The 18,352-nt window shown below is 30.7% G+C and overlaps 1 protein-coding gene across 5 annotated transcripts in view; it reads right to left on the minus strand.

The window, feature by feature from the left end:
- Usp15 (ubiquitin specific peptidase 15) overlaps positions 1-18,352 on the minus strand; it is a 116,328-nt gene that overhangs the window by 67,330 nt on the left and 30,646 nt on the right. For all 5 annotated transcript variants that reach the window (XR_005731785.2, XR_005731787.2, XM_005328683.5 and 2 more), the window contains exons 3-5: positions 15,493-15,623; positions 10,593-10,719; positions 4,386-4,531 (exon numbers count right to left, since the gene is read on the minus strand). Coding sequence is in view for 3 of the 5 variants with exons in the window: in XM_005328683.5 (XP_005328740.2) it covers positions 4,386-4,531; positions 10,593-10,719; positions 15,493-15,623 (404 nt within the window). In the remaining 2 variants the exon portion in view is untranslated. The remainder of the gene's footprint in view (positions 1-4,385; positions 4,532-10,592; positions 10,720-15,492; positions 15,624-18,352) is intronic.

The following is an 18,352-nucleotide window of genomic DNA, read 5'->3' on the forward strand; positions in this document are numbered from 1 at the left end:
ACATACACAAAAGGAAAAAGGGAAAATCTACCTTTTTTGGGACACTTACTTTGCCTTACTTTCTAATAAAGACACTTTGCCTTACTTTCTAATGAGGATACTTTCAGTTTTATTAAAAGAAGGATAATGGTTAGTTCATTTATCACAGAAAGAATTGCTAATTAGACGGAAAATCTAAATTTTTTAACATTCCACGGCAGGGCCTAAGACTAAGGCAGGAATAAAGCAGGACAGCTTGACTAAGGAGACAGACTAAGTCTGGGAGAAGGAGGAAGCTAATTACCCCTCCTGTTCTCATAAATTGCCTGTGGTGTGGAGGTGACATAGTGTGAGGGTATTTCACAGTATCTGACACTGTCTTCAGATTGAAGCCCAGGTTCCTTCTGGTGTTCCCCCAAAGTCCCTCCCTCCCCATCCTATACATCTTTAGATACACTCAGGAATTCTTCCTAAGAGCTCTCTCCAAGCTCTTTCCTCCCTTGTCTATGAAGGTATTTGCAACTGAATTTTATATTTTATTAAACATTAATATTGTATCTTAACAACCTGGTGGAGAAAAGTAAATAAAAAAAGAAAAGAACTGTTAAAAGATCTAGAATATTTAATGAATATTCTTTGAAACATTTCAACTCAAGGATCCTTAAAGATATTCAATCTTATTATTAAATGAACTTACTCTCCTATTCTTCAGCCTAGTAAATGCATACCTTTATAGCAAGAATATCAAACTATTTAACTTCTCTAAACTTCAGGGTTTTTTTTCTTCCTTTTTCAATTTGTTATTTTTAGATACATGTGATAGCAGAATATATTTTGACATATTATACAACATAGAATAACTTGTTCCAATTAGGATCTCATTATTGTGATTATATATGATGTGGAGTTACACTGGTCATATATTCCTATATAAGAATAGGAAAGATATGTCTGATTCATTCTACTATCTTTTGTATTTCCATCCTCCCACTCTTCCCTTCATTTCCCTTTGTCTAGTCCAATGAACTTCTAATCTTACCCTTCCCTTCCCTTGTTGTGAGTTAGCATCCACATATCAGAGAGAACATTATCCCTTTGTTTTTATTATTATTATTATTATTTTTGTGTAAGGTTTTTTGAGTTCTTTGTACATCCTGAAAATTAATGCTCTATCTGAGGTGCTGCTGGTAAATATTTTCTCCCATTCTGTAAGTTCTCTGTTCATGTTCTTGCTTGTTTCCTTTGTGGTGAAGATGATTTTTAATTTGACACAGTCTCATTTACTGATTCTTGACTTTACTTCTTGCATGCTTTAGGAGTCTTACTGAGGAAGTTGGTTCCTAAGCCGACATAGTGGGGTTAGTTTTTCTTCTAGTAGGTACAGAGTCTCTGGTCAATGCCTAGGTCCTTGATCCCCTTTTAGTTTTGTACAGGATGAGAGGTAGGGTTCAATTTCATTCTTCTACATAGGGATTTCCAGTTTTCCCAGCACCATTTGTTGAAGAGGCTATCTTTTCTACAATGTACGTTTATGACACCTCTGTCTAGTATGAAATAACTTTATTTATGTTGGTATGTCTCTATGTCTTCTAAGATTATAACTTATATTTAATTAGGATCCCATTCTTGTGGTTGAATATGATGTGGAGTTTCATTGGTGGTATATTCATATATGAACATAGGAAAGTTATGACCAATTCATTCTACTGTCTTTCCTATTCTCATCGCCCTTCCTTCCTTCCCCTTTGTCTAATTCAGTGAACTTCTGTTCTTCCTCTCTCTGCCCTTATTGCATATTAGCACCCACATAACAAAGAGTACATTTTATCCTTGTTTTCTTGAGGGAGGATTGGCTTATTTAACTTAGCATGATAGTCTCTAGTTCCATTTACCAGCAAACGTCATAATTCCATTTTTTTATGGCTGAATAATATTCCATTGTGTATAGGAAAATTTTGTTTATTCATTCATCTACTGAAGGGCACCTAGATTGGATACACATTATAGCTATCGTGAACAGAGTTGGTATAAATATTGATGTAACTGCATCACTACAGTACACTGATTTTAAGTCTTTTGGGTATATACTGAGGAGTGAGATAGGTGGGTCAAATGGTAGTTCCATTCCATATTTTCTGAGGAATCTCCATATTGTTTTCCAGGGTGGCTGCACCAATTTGCAGTTCCACCAGCAATGTATGAGTGTATGTTTTCTCCAAAATCCTTGCTAACATTTATTGTTGTTTGTATTTTTGATAATTGCCATTCTGACTGGAGTGAGATGGAATGTCAGTGTAGTTTTGCTTTGCATTTCTCTAATTGCTAGAGATGTTGAATATTCTTTCATATATTTGTTAATCAATTGTATTTCTTCTTCTGTGAAGTGACTGTTCAGTTATTTTGCCCATTTTTTGACTGGATTATTTGTGGGGCTTTTTTGAGTTCTTCATAGGAAATTAATGCTCTATCTGAGGTACTGGTGGTAAAGATTTTCTCCCATTCTGCTCTTTCTTCATGTTCCTTTCCTTGCTGTGTGAAGAAGCTTTTTAGTTTGATACCATCCCATTTTTTGATTCTTGATTTTACTTCTTATGCTTTAGGAGTCTTATTAAGGAAGTTGGTTCCTAAGCTGACATGATGGAAAGTTGAGCCTACATTTTAATTTTAGGAGTTGCAGTCTCTCTGGTTTAATGCCTAGGTCCTTGATCCACTCTGGGTTGAGTTTTTAGACTTCAGTTTTCTAATGTATACAGTGAGGAGAATAATATCCTATTACATAGGATTTCTTAAAAAATTTAGAAAAATAATTCTATATAACTTCAAATTATACTCCTTCAATTCTAGTGGTAAACAATGGAAAACAGAAAAGAAGCTAAAGAAGGGAGTGTAGGTTAATTGGTAGAGCTCCAATGTCCTCACTTCAGTTTCATCAGATAATTTCTCTTTTAATCCTTACATATTGAATTTTATAAGACTTTACTTAAAATATCATGACTAAGATTGAAAATCACTGTTTTTTTATTAAAAACTAATTTCCCTTGGTTTCTCTAAATTTTTCACAATCCAGTAATATATTATTGATGTTAGTAATAATTTTTAATAAAATAGAACAAAACTAAACTTCTATATATTGGATCATCAGGCACTGCGTTAAGTAATAAAAATTTTTACAAATATGTAATCCAACTAACAGAAGAACCTCATAGTCTAAATAAGTATACTATATATATAATTAAAGTACCAAAATGAATAATACAAAAGACATATTTGTAAATCATCATGGAAGGAGAAATTTTTCCTGAAAGTAGAAAAATCAAGGGATATTGAGAAATAGAGTAAAGTCTAAGAGAAAATATAATATTTGAGTAGGAATTTGAAGAATGAATAATTTGATCTGGTGTGTCTACATGATGGGATGGGATGGATAATTTGAATATTTGGATGATAAAAAGCAATTTTTGCCAGAAGAATGCAGGGAATGGGAAGAAGGGTACATCAGGCAGATAAATTATGTAGGCAAAAGTTTAGTAGTATGAAATGGCATACTGTGTTCAGATGTAGTTCAGTTTGGTATTGCCACAGTAAAAAGTATAAGACAAAGTATAATCTAAAGATTCTGGAAGAATAGAGAAGAGGTTAAACCACGAGTAAGTTAAAGTTTCTGGACTTTATAGTCATTAAGGAATGAGAAAAGGTATATAAAAGGAAAACAATCAGATTTACATTTTAGAATAAATATTCTGGCACAAATAAGAATGAGTGTGGACATATAAGAGACTGAAAGTAGCAGCATTTGTTAAGAGAATATGAAGGACAAAGGCTGGGAATAGAATAAAGAGAATAACTCAAGAGATGTTTAAAAGAATCAATTGCTGATTATGATTAAAATCTTAAGTTCTCAATATGTTCATTTCTTGGGTTATGCCATTAGAGAAAGACCAAGTTGGGAGATGATACCTGCTAGTAAGGGTTGGCAAACTATGGTCCACTTAGTGTGCTATACTGCTAAAAATAGTTTTATGGTAACAGAGTCATGCACACTTGTTTATATATTGGCTATGGCTGCTTTCATGCTATTACAAGGGCAGTTACAGTTACAAAGTCTTCATGGCCTGTAGAAACTAAAATATTTATTACTTGAACTTTATAGGAAGTCTGCTGACCCAGTTTGTACTATTAACTGCTTTAAAAAAAAACATAAATAATTTCTTCTTAACAAATAGATTATTTATAAGTTCAAGGAAATCAGAAGTTATAGTTACTGACCAGCATGGGTAGAAATGAGAAGAGATAGAAGGTGAAGACAGTAGAACCCACTATATATTACAGGATATTCATTAAAGTTTGTGAATCCAACAAGTTTCATGTGTAATATGCTTAAAAGAAACAATATTGTTAAACAATACCTGTCCTTGGTATAAGCCAGCATCCTGAATGGTGCTGTCTGGTTTATTCAGTGGTTCAAATGTATTACTCATGTATTTGTTCCACAATCTGGTCTCCTTTTCATCTGGAATATTGAAGATTTTTCTTATTTCCTTTTCAATTGTATCTAGATTTAAGAAGGAAAGATATGTCAATATAATAAATTTTAAAAACATACCATGAAAAGCTAGATGTTTACCTGAATACAAGATTTAAGCTTAAAATAAGAATAGAATAGCAAGAACAGATGAACATATATGTGAAAAATATTTAAAGAAAAAAACAAACACACAAAAAAAGTTCGTAAAACCAGTTGTGGTTTTTAGGGGAAAAAAAATAATTGTAACTAGGACAAATGATTACTTGAAAAATTAAAGACCTCAAAAGGCAAAAAAGTTCATTCACACAACACTAAAGCATAAGTTGTTTTACAAGATGAATTTGAATTTTTGATTAATTACAAAATCAAAATATTTTCTGTGGATATGTACAAATTAAAGTATGATTAAAAGATGCTACTAATTTACTATATAAAAAACTTAAGAATAATTTATACTACAGAAAATAATTTATAGTTTGAATAGCTAACTAGATCATACAGACACAAAATGAAAAGGAATGTCCCTTGCTTGATGGGAAGTGTGTATTTGTCAAAATTTCTTATATTCAAGGTAAAACTACACATTTTCCTTAATCCTAAATCAAATATTTGAGTATTTTTTATACCAGTAGCTTAAGTTGCATAAAATAAGATATAAGATTATCTCTGTATCTGAAGGTACAAATGTAATTATGTTTCAGTACCTATAGTTAAATGAATCTTTTAAGATTTTGAAATAACTGAAAGAAATACTAGACAGAATTATCACAGTTAATTGGTTAATAACTTGTCTAACAGACTCATGAAATCTGAATAGAATATTTAATGATATGATGAAATATGAAATAATATAAAATTTAGAAGAGTTGATTAGTTTGGGGAAAAACATTGTTTGTAAAACACTCAACTTCATAATATATGTTCTTTTAAGAAACTTAAAAAGCTATACCTATTCTATATAAATTTATCCCAATGTTTATATTTACATTCTATTTAGCAGCTAAATTTCGGTAATAGTCTTGTAATCAATGAAATTTTGATAGGTTATTAAATTAGTAGTAAATATTGCAGTGCATCTCAAAACAAAGCACATTAAGCAGAAATTTAAATAATGACATAATATAAATGAATGATCAGTACTGCTTTCTGTCTTTCTATATATTTTTTTCTTTTCTTATTAAAATAGAAATGTGTAAGAAAAACGCATTCATCATCATTATTTTGGATTAAGATTCCAAAATGACACATAAATGACAGTATAAATAGTGCTTAGATCAAAAAACAGAACACTATGTTCCCCTTATTCCTATCAAGGGAAAGAAAGAAGCCAAAGAAGTTTTGTCTTTCTATAAAAATGAATACATTTCTCCTGACTGCAGAAATAGTTTTTGTTCATTGCAAAAATACTGAAAATACTGACATCTACCAAGAAATAATCACTGTTAACATTCTAATGTCTTTTCTAGACATTTTTTTCTATTACGACACACAGATATTTATGTACATAATATATAGTATATACAATAATACATGGAAATTTCCTCTTCATTAAGTTTTGTAATCTAGTTCTATATAGGGAAAGAACATAAGAGGTATAAGGAATAGCAACCCAAAGGCCTTGAGATGGGAATGTGCTTGGCATGTTTTAGAAGAGCAAGGCACATGAAAGTAGCTGAGGTATAATGAATGAGATAGAAATGAAACCTAAAGGTATTTCTGTACCTTACATAGAATTTTGTGGGCTATCAGAGAATTTTAATTTCATTCTGAGTAAGCAAGGAAGTCATGGAGGAGCTTTGGAGAAATAAGTGAAATGACAGGACTGACATTCTTCATGTTCACTTTTATAGATGGCAGGAGTTTCAAGGGTCAGAGACAAGGCTATGGAAGTAATACAAAACAAAGTGGTAGAAACGGAAGAAGTGTTTAGATTTAAGTGATGAGACAGAGGATGGACTGTAAAGTATTTGAGGGTGAAAAATAAAGGAATCAGAATGATACCAATGTTCTTGACCTTAGCAACCTGAAGAAGTGGCCATTACTGAGTTGAGGAAGAATGAACGGGATTTTGGAGTGAGGGTGAAGAGTTTCACTTTATAAATGATAATTACCTTGAGGATCTTACGAATATACAAGTAAAGATCTGGAGTAGATGAAACTAGAATTAGGAAGAATTAGGGGCAAGACATACAAATTTAAAAGATATTGAAAATTCTGACGAATCACCAAGAAAAAGAAAAGAGATCCAAGTACTTAGCATGGAGATACTGATATTTTGAGATCAGGAATATGAAGACAATCTTACAAAGGATTCTCACAAGATGCAGCTAGGAAGAAACTGTGCCCTGAAAACCACAAGAAAATAAAGTGTTTCTAGACAGAAAGTAGTTTACTGTGCTAAATTTTGTTGGCTGGCAGGTTAAGAAGATGGGAGACTCCTAAATTACCACTGAACTTAGAAATAGGGAGGTCATCAGAGACCATGATAGAAGGAATGTCTAGGGAGTGGTAACATTAATGTGACTGGCTAGAGAGAGAATGGGAGCAGATGAGCCAGAAATCAAGATACAGAAACTGAGATGGGCAAGTACAGTTACGTATGACAGCCTAGACAATAACTGTGGGAACTGGTAGCTGAGGTTAAGTGCAAGTCAAGATCACTGCGGTTGAGAATTCCCAGAGATTGAGAGCATTTTTTCCCATATATTAATTGGATTCTATTAGCCAGTTAATGAAAAGCTACAGAAAGAGGAAATAAACAAATAGGCAATAGAAATAAATTATGACAAACATTTCTAGTAGGACTATTTAATAAGAGTGCCAACCAATTTTATTAATAAATTTTACAAAGTATTTTTCAAAAAGTTTAAGAACAAAAATTCTGCTTTTAGTGGTTAGCCTTTAAGAAATATAAAATCTAATTTTATTATCTTACTGGAGCATGTTCACTACCCTAAGATATCAATTTAGGGAGAAAAATATTCAAAGGCAAGTATTTTAAATCCTTACATGGCAGATTATTTAGTTTTTGACTATGGCTTCTATCATTCTACTATAAATCAATATAGACAGTATTAGCTGAAAACAGAACATTTATTAATTTAGTGATAATGAAAGCCAGAAAATTATGTTTTTTAAAAATAAAACTTGTGGCACTAGGTAATTAACCCAGAGGCACTCACTAAGCTACATCCCCATCCCTTTTCATTTTTGAGAAAGGGTCTCACCAAGTTCAGAGGCTGGGCTTGGACTTGTCTTCTGAGCAGCTGGGATTACAAGTATGTACCAGAAATTATATTTCTTAATCCTGCTTATATAATTAATGTAACCATTTCATGTACATGACTTTTTTGATCATTTTCAACCAAGATTTTTAAAAAGGGAAAATTCCATTCATTTTTATTATCCAAATTTTCTGTTTCAAAACTCATGTTCTTTAGAAAAGTAAAAATCAGTCCAATTAAAATGAACATTATTTTACCATGCACAAACTGTTGTAAGGTACCAGTTAAGAAGAAGATTTTCAGATAAGAGCCCTGGTTAATGAAATTAAAAACTGGCTCTCCCAGGGCTGAGGCTGTGGCTCAGCAGTAGACTGCTTACCTAGTACATGCGGGGCACTAAGTTCCATCCTCAGCACCACATAAAAATAAAATAAAGGTATTGTGTCCAACTACAACTTAAAAAAAAAAAATGGCTCTCCCATTTGCTATCAGGGTGAACTGAAGTGGATGAAAGCCTAAACTTCATCATGTTTAACATGAGGCTTTATGGTTGTTAAGGTTCAAATAACAGCATTCCTGAAAAGTGCCTAAAACCATATTAAGTGTTCAATAGCTGTTATGTTGTATGATAACTATAACTATAGAAGCCTCTAAAATGCCTGGTTCAATTAACTTTAATTTTTGCAGAACTTTTTAAACTAAAACCTATAGTAAAAAATTGAGAGTTAGCAGACATACATATGCATTGATATTTTACACTCTGATATTTCTCATTCAATTCTATTTACTTTTAAAACTGTATAAAAAGACACCAAAGGAATGACTGCCAGATGGAAAAACATTGATCTAACAGGATAAGAATTTGTATAGAAAATTTAAGTTCATATTCAATTTTAAGAAATATATTCAATGCATGAGGCATTTTGAAAAGTAGAATATTTCAGACTGCTGATTAAAATCTATACTAGTTCATAAAGTTTTTGGAGCAGAGATCCTTTACAAATTGAATTTCTCCCTGACAAATTCTTACTTGGTACTTAACATGAGAACTATAAAATGCTTGTTATGAATTCAGAAATTAAACCATTTACTAATTTTCATAAGTTAAAAACATTAAATAAATCATCTAAAATAATGTTTCTTATGGTTTCATTTCTAATTTTCCTGTTAAACTATTTAGATACTTTAACAAAAAAAGTATGCAAATATGAAACTATCTATAGTCTCACCAAGTTGCAGAGGCTGGGCTTGGATGTATGTAAATATGTAAATATTATGTATGTAAATATGAAACTATGAAGAAAATATCAAACTTTAAAAATATCTAGAAAACTTTATCAACTAATTTTAGAGATAGCTCCTCATTTATATTTCAATTGGCTGCAGATTGCAGGGATTAGTTTCTGAATTAATTTTAATGAATAAATTTTATTAGCAAGACAGATTCTGATTGTGCACAGACCACCACAATTAACATAATTTTCACAATTATGAAAACATCTAGTTCTTAATATGTAGTAATGTTTTATTATCTTAAATATATTCTAAAAATCTGGAAACTCAAAATGTGAAATAACTTATCCATAATAAATTATAATGAGTTTACTGAAATTCAACCTTGAACTTATTAATGTTCCAGCTAAATAAAGATGGGAGAATAAAGAATTAATGATATAATATTTTATTTGGTAAAAATATTAGAATTAATGTTTTGAAGAATGTTAGTATTTCATAAAATATACAGATTAAAAGTACTTTCCTGCTATGAAATTGAAAGTGGTAAAAGCCAAATGACCTCACCAGCTAAGCAACCACTGTTAACAGGGAGCTACATCCCAGCCCTTATTTACTTTAATGTTCTTAATGATAGGTTCGGATAAGGTAATCTTATTCAGTGTTATAATTAATAAATGTGCTAATCTCTCCTCCATGCTGAGTTCTACATGTCATGTATCCTTCTCCATGTTTACATTTTCCAAAATGATCAATATCATCACCACTAATCATTATTTAAAATGAAACAATCATTTTTTGTTTTTATTTTGACTTATAGTTTATAAAAGTACTGTAATTTTTATTAAATTCACAATAATTTATTTTTAAAACTTTATTGAATGTATTCTTGATTTTAAAATAAAACATGGCTTTTTAAATAGAATGAAAATTTTTGTATTTTTAAATATATATATATATATAAAGATATATAAAGATAAGGAAAGAAATAAAATCCTCTGATATTTGTGATTATGATTCCCTAAGTTATTCATTCACAACAAAAATATCAATGTGTCATAATAATGTTAAGCCTGTTGCTTTAACTACTAAATTGTATTTAGAATACAAAATAAATTGAGAGAAAAATGGAAATAGGCCATTGCCATTTTCACTGCTACTTAACCAAATATTTATTTAAAATTCTACCTTAATTTAACATTTTATAGAAGACATGACATATATTTTTAAGTACTAAATTAAAAAAATAACTATATGATTTTTTTAAAGCAAAGTGACAAATGTTAAGCAAAGTGACAGAAATGTTAAGCTCATTAAACAAATGGAAAACAAGAGTAAGAAATAATAAATAATTCATCTCTAAGCTAAGATATATTGTGTCAAGGTTAGGAATCTGTGATGTTTATGAATAAGCCTTTAAAATGATTATCATGCTAGTTGCATATAAAAAGAGAATTATAACTAAATATCTAATAGCAATGGTTTAAAAAGAGATAGGATCATGGGGCTGGAATTGTAACTCAGCAGTAGAACGCTTGCCTTGTACACATGAGGCACTGCAGTAGATTCCCAGCACCATAAAGAATCAACAACTTAAAAAAAAAAAAAAAAAAGATAGGATCTTGCATTACCTATTGTGTCAGCTTTGCTAAATCTTCGAGTTACAACATTGTTCATGTTTCCATTTTCACAGAGCTTCAGTTCTGTGAGGTACACTTCCACTTTGCAGTGCTTCACAAACATACCCTGTTCAACCACCTAAAAGAATGGGAACAAATCAGTTTCACCTATATTAAAATATTTCATTCTTAAAGTAATATGTTTCTCTAAAAAGGCTTTAGAAAGAAGCTGCAGATATCTAATGGAAATAAATTAACTATTAAAACTTGTCAATATAAAACAAAAGATACTGTTATAGCTGAAAGTTAAAAAACACATTTTGGGAAATTTTAGCAAAATATGAATAATTATGATTTAAAACATTGGGAAAGGCAGCCTACTGGTTTATAAAGAAACTTTGGTACAATATAAACAGTGAATACATTTAGTTTTTATGATTAGAAAGTTTACCAAAAATGACTACATGTATTTTTTTCTCTAGGTAATATGTGTTAATATACAAATGCACCTCTGATTAAAGACACAAACATACATCTAGCTTTTAGTAGTAATCCCCAAACAGAAAACCTTTAAAAAGTTTTATACAATTTAAACAACTGCTATATTATCACTCTGTATGTTAAAATAAATATTTTAAAATGGTAACTCAAAATTACTGCTGCCAAAATACTCGGCTATTGCTCTGTAACTGATATGTTAGTTTCATTCTAAAATGACTTTCTTTGACCTTTACATGCATGCTTAGTAATTCTATGCAATTGATTTTTTTTTTTTAAAAAAGAAGCTGTCACACATGCAAGCAATAAAGTATAAAGAGAGAAAATATTTATATATTAGGGTCACCTTTTAAATAAGTATAATTCCTTTTGATCTTCTAAAGGTTAACTGTAGGATTTCAGTCATGAATACTGTTTCTGAAAATAGTAATAGGCCTGATATGTGATACATTAGACAAATATGGTGAAAGGGAGGCTCCAAAATAACTTAGATGTACTCACAAGCTGACATCAATTCAATATGTGACTTACAAGTTCATTTTTCACTTTCAGGGAATCTGTTTTCAGCTCAAAAAATTAAAAGAGCTTAGCTATTATTTACTGTATAATCTAATATGAATTTTTACACTATCATATTAAATTCTCTTAATCATGTTACAAATTTCTAAAACAGATTATGGCCTACATCTCTCCCTCTGTTAATAAACTTAATTCATTTTATAAAACTAATAAATTATTATTTTATAAAATTAATAATTTCATAAGACTACTGGTAGCTATATTTAAGCAGAGAAAAACTAGGAATCATATTTGATTCTTATCAAACAGAAATTTTGGCTCTGGGACTCAATATCTGAGTAAAATCCTAAAATAGTATTACTTACTAAACATTTTTGGATTGCTAAAACTGAGGTAAACTGCAGGCCTCATTTATATTTAAAAAACAAAAACAAAAAAAAGAGAAATAGGATAAATAAAAAATAAGAAAACCCCTCATTAGGAGTTACATTGAGGAATATATTTTACAAATAAGCACAGGTTTTTATTTTTTGCTTTTAATTGAGAATCAATTTTCAGAATACTAATAGATATTTTTTCTGAAAAGAACCTAGTCATTGAATTGTCAGAAAGTCATTGGAAAATCTATAAAAGCAGCCGGGCATGGTAGCTCATACTTTTAATCCCAGCAACTTCTGAATCTGAAGCAGGAGGTCACCAAGTTCAAGGCCAGCCAGGGGAACTTAGTGAAACCTTATCTCAAAATAAAAATATAAAGGGCTGGGGATGTAGGTAGAGCACCCCTGAGTTCAATGCTCTGTCTAAAATTCTCACAGTATTCAAGGCCCTTTAGGTTTTCATTAATATTCATAAAGTCTTGTAGCTTCTACCTACACTGCTCACCTCCAAAATCATCACATTTCAATTTTTGCACCCTACACCTAGGTACCAAAACCAATATCAGTTATCTTTTGCTGCATAAAAAACTGCCTTGAGACTTAGCAGATTAATCCAGCAACATTTTCTCATGTCACTTCTAAGGGTCAAGAATCTAGGAGCAGTTTAGCTGGGTTGATCTGGTTTGGGATCTCTCATGAGGTTGCTGTAAAAACTGTGGGTGGGAGCTTTAATCATCTGAAAACTCAACCAGGCCCAGACAATCCACTTCCAAGCTTACAACTTAGGCCTCCTTCCTCTTTATTAGCACAGATCTCAGTTACTCACCATAGGTTTTCTGAGTGACCTTGCCATATGCAGTTGAATTCCCCGAAGTGAGATATGAGAACTAAAGTGCACGCACACTCAAGATGTAAGCTGCAGTGTCTTTTATAACCGAATCTTGAAGTAATATGCCATTGGTTCTCTATATACCAATGGTCACATAATATTATAGTCATTAATAATTATAAAATGAATCATACAACACGGAAGGGGACCCAAAGATGTAGATATGAGGAGTTGAAGAATATAGGGGATCATTTTAGAAACTTATAGAAGTTACATAGTTTTATATATATTTTCAACTTCATAATAAATTATTAATGTTTTAAACAAGCCATACTAACATTTATTCACAATATTTACTACAAGTCTGCTGAAAAAAATTCTATCAGTTTATATTTGTCTGAAAATGGCTCCTTTCCCTTTCATTTCCAAATGATCTTTCCATAATCATAGAATTCTATTCTGGAGTTGCCACTGTTAGAAATTATATTTCTCCATTTTCAACATTTTTTATTAGGTATGATTTTGTTAATATATTCTCAAGTTGGATTCATAGCATTTCTTGTGTGTTAAACTAATTCACTGTATTCCATGTATTCTTTACTTTTGTCTAAATTTTCCATTCTTTTGCCTAATTTCTAGATTGTATATGGTCCACTGACATTATCATTTAGTCTATAAATTCTCATTTACTTAGCATAATATCCAAATACCAAGTTCAATATTTTTTCATATTTTCAGTTTTAGAATTACATCTGGTTGTTAATCTTACCCTACTTTTCAATTATTGCCTTTATTTTTGAGAATAACACATGTAGTTTAAAGTTTCTGTCTAATAACTCCATTAATTGGATTTCTTATGGGTCTGTTTCTATTGCTTATTGTTTTTCTTGGATTTTGGTCCTAGTGTATTTCTTGTTTATATGTTTTCATAGTAGCTTGTTATTAAAACTAAGTGTCCAAATTTCTAAGTGAAACATTTTAGAGATTATTTGAGGCCTGAGAAGATGTGTAACTTTGTTTCTGCATAATAACTAAGGCTATTACCAACTCTAGATTCTTTAAGTAATCATTCTATAATTCAAAGTTGAACTTTCTACTCTACAAGGGCAGTCTGTTTACTTCAAGTGAAGTTCACCTGCATCAGTCACATGGGTATAATAAAAATGTCAATTCCTACATTTAGTGATTCAATTTTGGGGGAAGATTCATCTTTAATAAGGGCTCAAGCAGTTTTGTGCAAATTAAAGTTTGAAAACTATTTTTCAGGTTCAGGGAATTTCAGTCACCTTATTAAAAATAAAAGTAGGGTCTTCTAATAGACTTCTCAAATTTCTTTCTTTTTACTTATGTATTTTTAAAATTTATTATTTTATTTTTTTCTCACTTTAATTTGCTTATCAAACAAATTTTAAGAAATATCAGTAAGGCCTCTTTTAAAGAGTAATGGCCAAAGATGTCGATTTTATCACTCCAAAAAATTAACAATAAAAGAGAGTAATGAAAATAAGAATAAAAAAGAGTAATGGTAATGAAACTGTTAGGCGACCTGGAACCACAGTAAAAATTTGTAGGGTATAATATGATACATGTATAAGGAAAAAAATAATATAGTTTAATACATTTGAAGATATTTTGATCAGATTTTCCTTTATCCTGGGAAATAAGTTCTTTTAGAATGGTTACACAGCTAAATAGGCAATCTTTCAATTGGTTAAAACACTCAATTCTCCAGGAATGATAAAGCACCTAGACTAATCTCTATTTATATAAATTATCAATATAAGTGTAAGGTTAGCTAATTTATCTTGAGTATCTGGTATTCTAATATAGGAATAACCTCACTTTCATAACTCTTATTAGTTGCAAGAAAAGGAAAATTGGAAATTTTTAATATTTCTGGACTACAATATGAAACTTTAAAATAAAGATATGAAGCTGGGTGTGGTGGTACATGCCTGTAATCCCAGAGGCTTGGGATGCTGAGGCAGTAAGATCCCAAGTTCAAAGCCAGGCTAAGTGATTTAGCAAAGACCTAAGCACTGAGGATGTGTCTCATTAGGTAACACTTCTGGTTCAATCACCAGTACCCCCCAAATAAAATATATATATATATATATAATTTTTAAAAAGATACAAAAAAAATCTACATTTTTAAATTGGAAGATTTTTATTTGCAAAAAAATAGTGCAGTACAGAAAATGGAGTTAGGCTGCTTGAGTTTGTATACTGGTGTACTTTCTACCCTGGCCCCTTCTAACTTTTGGTCTTCATTCCCTCACCTATAAAGTGGGAATATTACTTACAGAGTTTTCCATAAGGATTATTTATTAAAAAAGTAATGTCCTTAGAACAGTGAATAGCATACAGTAAATCTTTTCTATGTATTAGCTGTTGTATAATTTTTATAATGCAATGTAGACTAACATTTTGCTAAACCTTTTTGCTAGAGTAATTGATGAGGCTTCATAGTTCATTGTATTAACAATAAGATGTGTGGGCTGCGGTTGGGGCTCAGTAGTGCAGCGCTCATCTAGCATGTGTGAGGCCCTGGGTTCAATCCTCAGCACCACATAAAAAAATTAACAAAATAAAGGCATTGTGTCTAACTATAACTAAAAAATACATATTAAAAAACAATAAAATGTGAATTATTTAAGAAAACTAATAATTAAGTTATTCTCAGATGTACCTTTCGTGCTATTGGCTCCTGACCTTCCATCAATGTGTACCAGCTGACAAGTTTATTCCAGCCCTCAGTTGGCAACAGTATGTAATCCAATTCATCAATAAGATGTTCCTTAAGTGACTGGGCATCACCATCTGTGAAATGAAAAATAAACTCAATACATAAACAAAGCAATAGTTTTTTACCCTAGTATTCTGATTATACATATCACACATTATTTAGACTCATGAAGACTACTTTGAAGTATATAAAAGAGAGAACTCCAAAAAAAAGCACTGGAGCAGTTCAAATTCCACTGTTGCTTGAAAAGTTTTCAATGTGTATGATTAGTCAGTTTTCTAAAAATGTAATTTTTCATCCATTAGGCTTTAAAATATACTCACATAATTATTAGCCAAGATACCTGAAAGAAGAATGTAATATTTTGAGCATCAAAGAATCTCCACATGGTTCATTTTATCATTAACGAATGAAGGAAATTCATAAACAAGTAAATAACCTTTTACAATGATTCCAAGAAAAATGGGCTATGAACTATAATAGAAATCACAAAGAGGTATCTTGTGAACCATCTCATTATCCCAGAAGGCTCAGATTCTTCCCAAGATCCAAAATGGTGAGTTATTCTGACATGCTTCCAATGTTGTGATCTACTTTCAATTTTTTAGTTAAAACAAAAAATTAAATGCAGGGCAGCCAAATCTAGAAGCAATTTCCTAAATTGTAGCTACCTCACAGTCCTAATCTGGGACTCATTTATTAATTGGTCATTTGAATTTCTAAAGTACAGAAATAACTCACTGGTTTTAGCTAACTTAAAGGAGATTTTCTTATTCTGAATTAGTCTTAATTAATAGATATTGGGGGCAATACGGTTCTTGGCAGCATTTCAATAATAAAAGTGTATTAGACCTAACAAGGTCTAATGATTGAATCAACAAGCAAGAAAAATGAAGATGTAAACAGAATGTCACTTACTCAGAATTAATATGTAGTCACAACATTTCTAAACTTTGAGAAAACTCTGAATCTTATGAATTTCAAGAGCAGATATAAACCAAGTATTAATTTTTTAGCTCAGTTTTTATTTAATCATTTATTTGGTTGATGAAAAAATTTTATTTTGTTGATGAGAAGATTTTATAATACATTTCCAAAAACTCTCTGAAGGTAAAAGAAATATAGTCTCACTAGACATCATGTACTATGAGACATACTACCACTCAAAAAGGAAATATCTGTCAATTTCAAAACAGCCCTATTAGAGAGATATCTCTAATATTAAAGATTAGAATATATACTCAGGGATATTGAGTAATTTACCCAAAGTAATTATAGGAAATTACATATACTGTAAAATGTTTTTTTATACAGATACTATAAAATGCTTTCTTACAGAAAATCAAGTTATCTCAGTTAATTTTCAAAGTAACAATATGAAGAAGGTATCTCCATTTTAATTAGAAAATAGATTCAGGGATGTAGATTTAGGGATGACAAAAATCACACACAGAGAAAACTGCAGAGACTCAATTAAAACATAAATTTGTTTACTGAATACCCATTTACACAGCATTATAATACACTGCCTTGAAGAAAACTTAGAAAGTTTTAAAATTATGTGCCAGAATCTAATAAGTAATTCATATCTAATAAAATAAAATAATCAACTCATTTTCAGGAGAGAACACATTTAAACTAAATACAGAATTGATATTTGCTCTGTCTCTATATACTGGTATATAACTGCAATACAATATACTATACATTTAAAAAATAGTTTGGTAAGTTTTGACATTATCAAAATAAGTGTGAAATCATCACCACTAGCAAAATTATGAAAATCTCTCTTAACCCCAAGTTGGTGGCTCTTTATCATTTCTTCTTCCTGCCCATCTTGTCCTAAGAAAACTGATCTGTTTTACAACTCAGACTAACTTGCATTTTCTAGAATCATACATAAAAACAATATGTCCTGTTTTTGCTTTTTGTCAAGTTGATATTATTTTGAGATCATCCATATTATTACCTATCAACAGTTCATTCTTTCCTAAATGCTGAGTAGGATTTCATTATATGGATATACTATCATTTGTTTATCCAAGTGCTGATAGGCATTTAAAATTGTTCACAATTTTTTAAATTACAAATAACACTGTGTGAACATTCATGTACAATTTTTCATACAGATAAATGCTTTTATTTCATTTGGGTAAATGCCTGAATAGAATGAATGCATACTATGGTAAATGTATGTTTAACTTGGAATTTCACTTGTTTTTTATTGTTGTCAACATTTTGTAAGGATTAGCCTTTTAAATTCTGGTCATATTAATACATGTGTAGTAGTACCATACTGTGCATTTGTTTTGTGGTGCAAACCCAAGGACTCAAGCATGCTAGGCAGGCACTCTATTACTGAGCTATATCTTCAGGCTCCCTTATTGTGGTTTTAATTTTCATTCCTTTAATAATAATGAGGCTGAGCATCTTTGTATGTGCTTTTTTTAAAACTTTAACCCTTGTTTGGTAAAGCATTTGTTTGAATCATTTGCCTACCTTTCCCACTGTGCTGTATGTTTTCTTCAAAGTGAGTTTTATTCCACTGTAGTAAGAGAACATAAATTTTGTATGATTTGAATGCTTTTAACTTTACTGAGAAAGGTTTTATGGCCCAGAATACAGTCTATCTTGGTAAATATTCTGCATATATACCTGAAAAAAACTTTTATTCTGCTATTTTTCAGTGGCATGTTCTATAATGTCAACCGAGTCAAGTTGAAACAAGCAAGTTACTGACTCCTTTTGCTTTGTTCTTAACTTCTGAAATACAAACTATGCTAGGTCAGTCAGCATTACTCAA

The sequence above is a fragment of the Ictidomys tridecemlineatus genome, chromosome 6, assembly GCF_052094955.1.
Source record: "Ictidomys tridecemlineatus isolate mIctTri1 chromosome 6, mIctTri1.hap1, whole genome shotgun sequence".
NCBI classification, from domain to species: Eukaryota; Metazoa; Chordata; class Mammalia; order Rodentia; family Sciuridae; genus Ictidomys; species Ictidomys tridecemlineatus.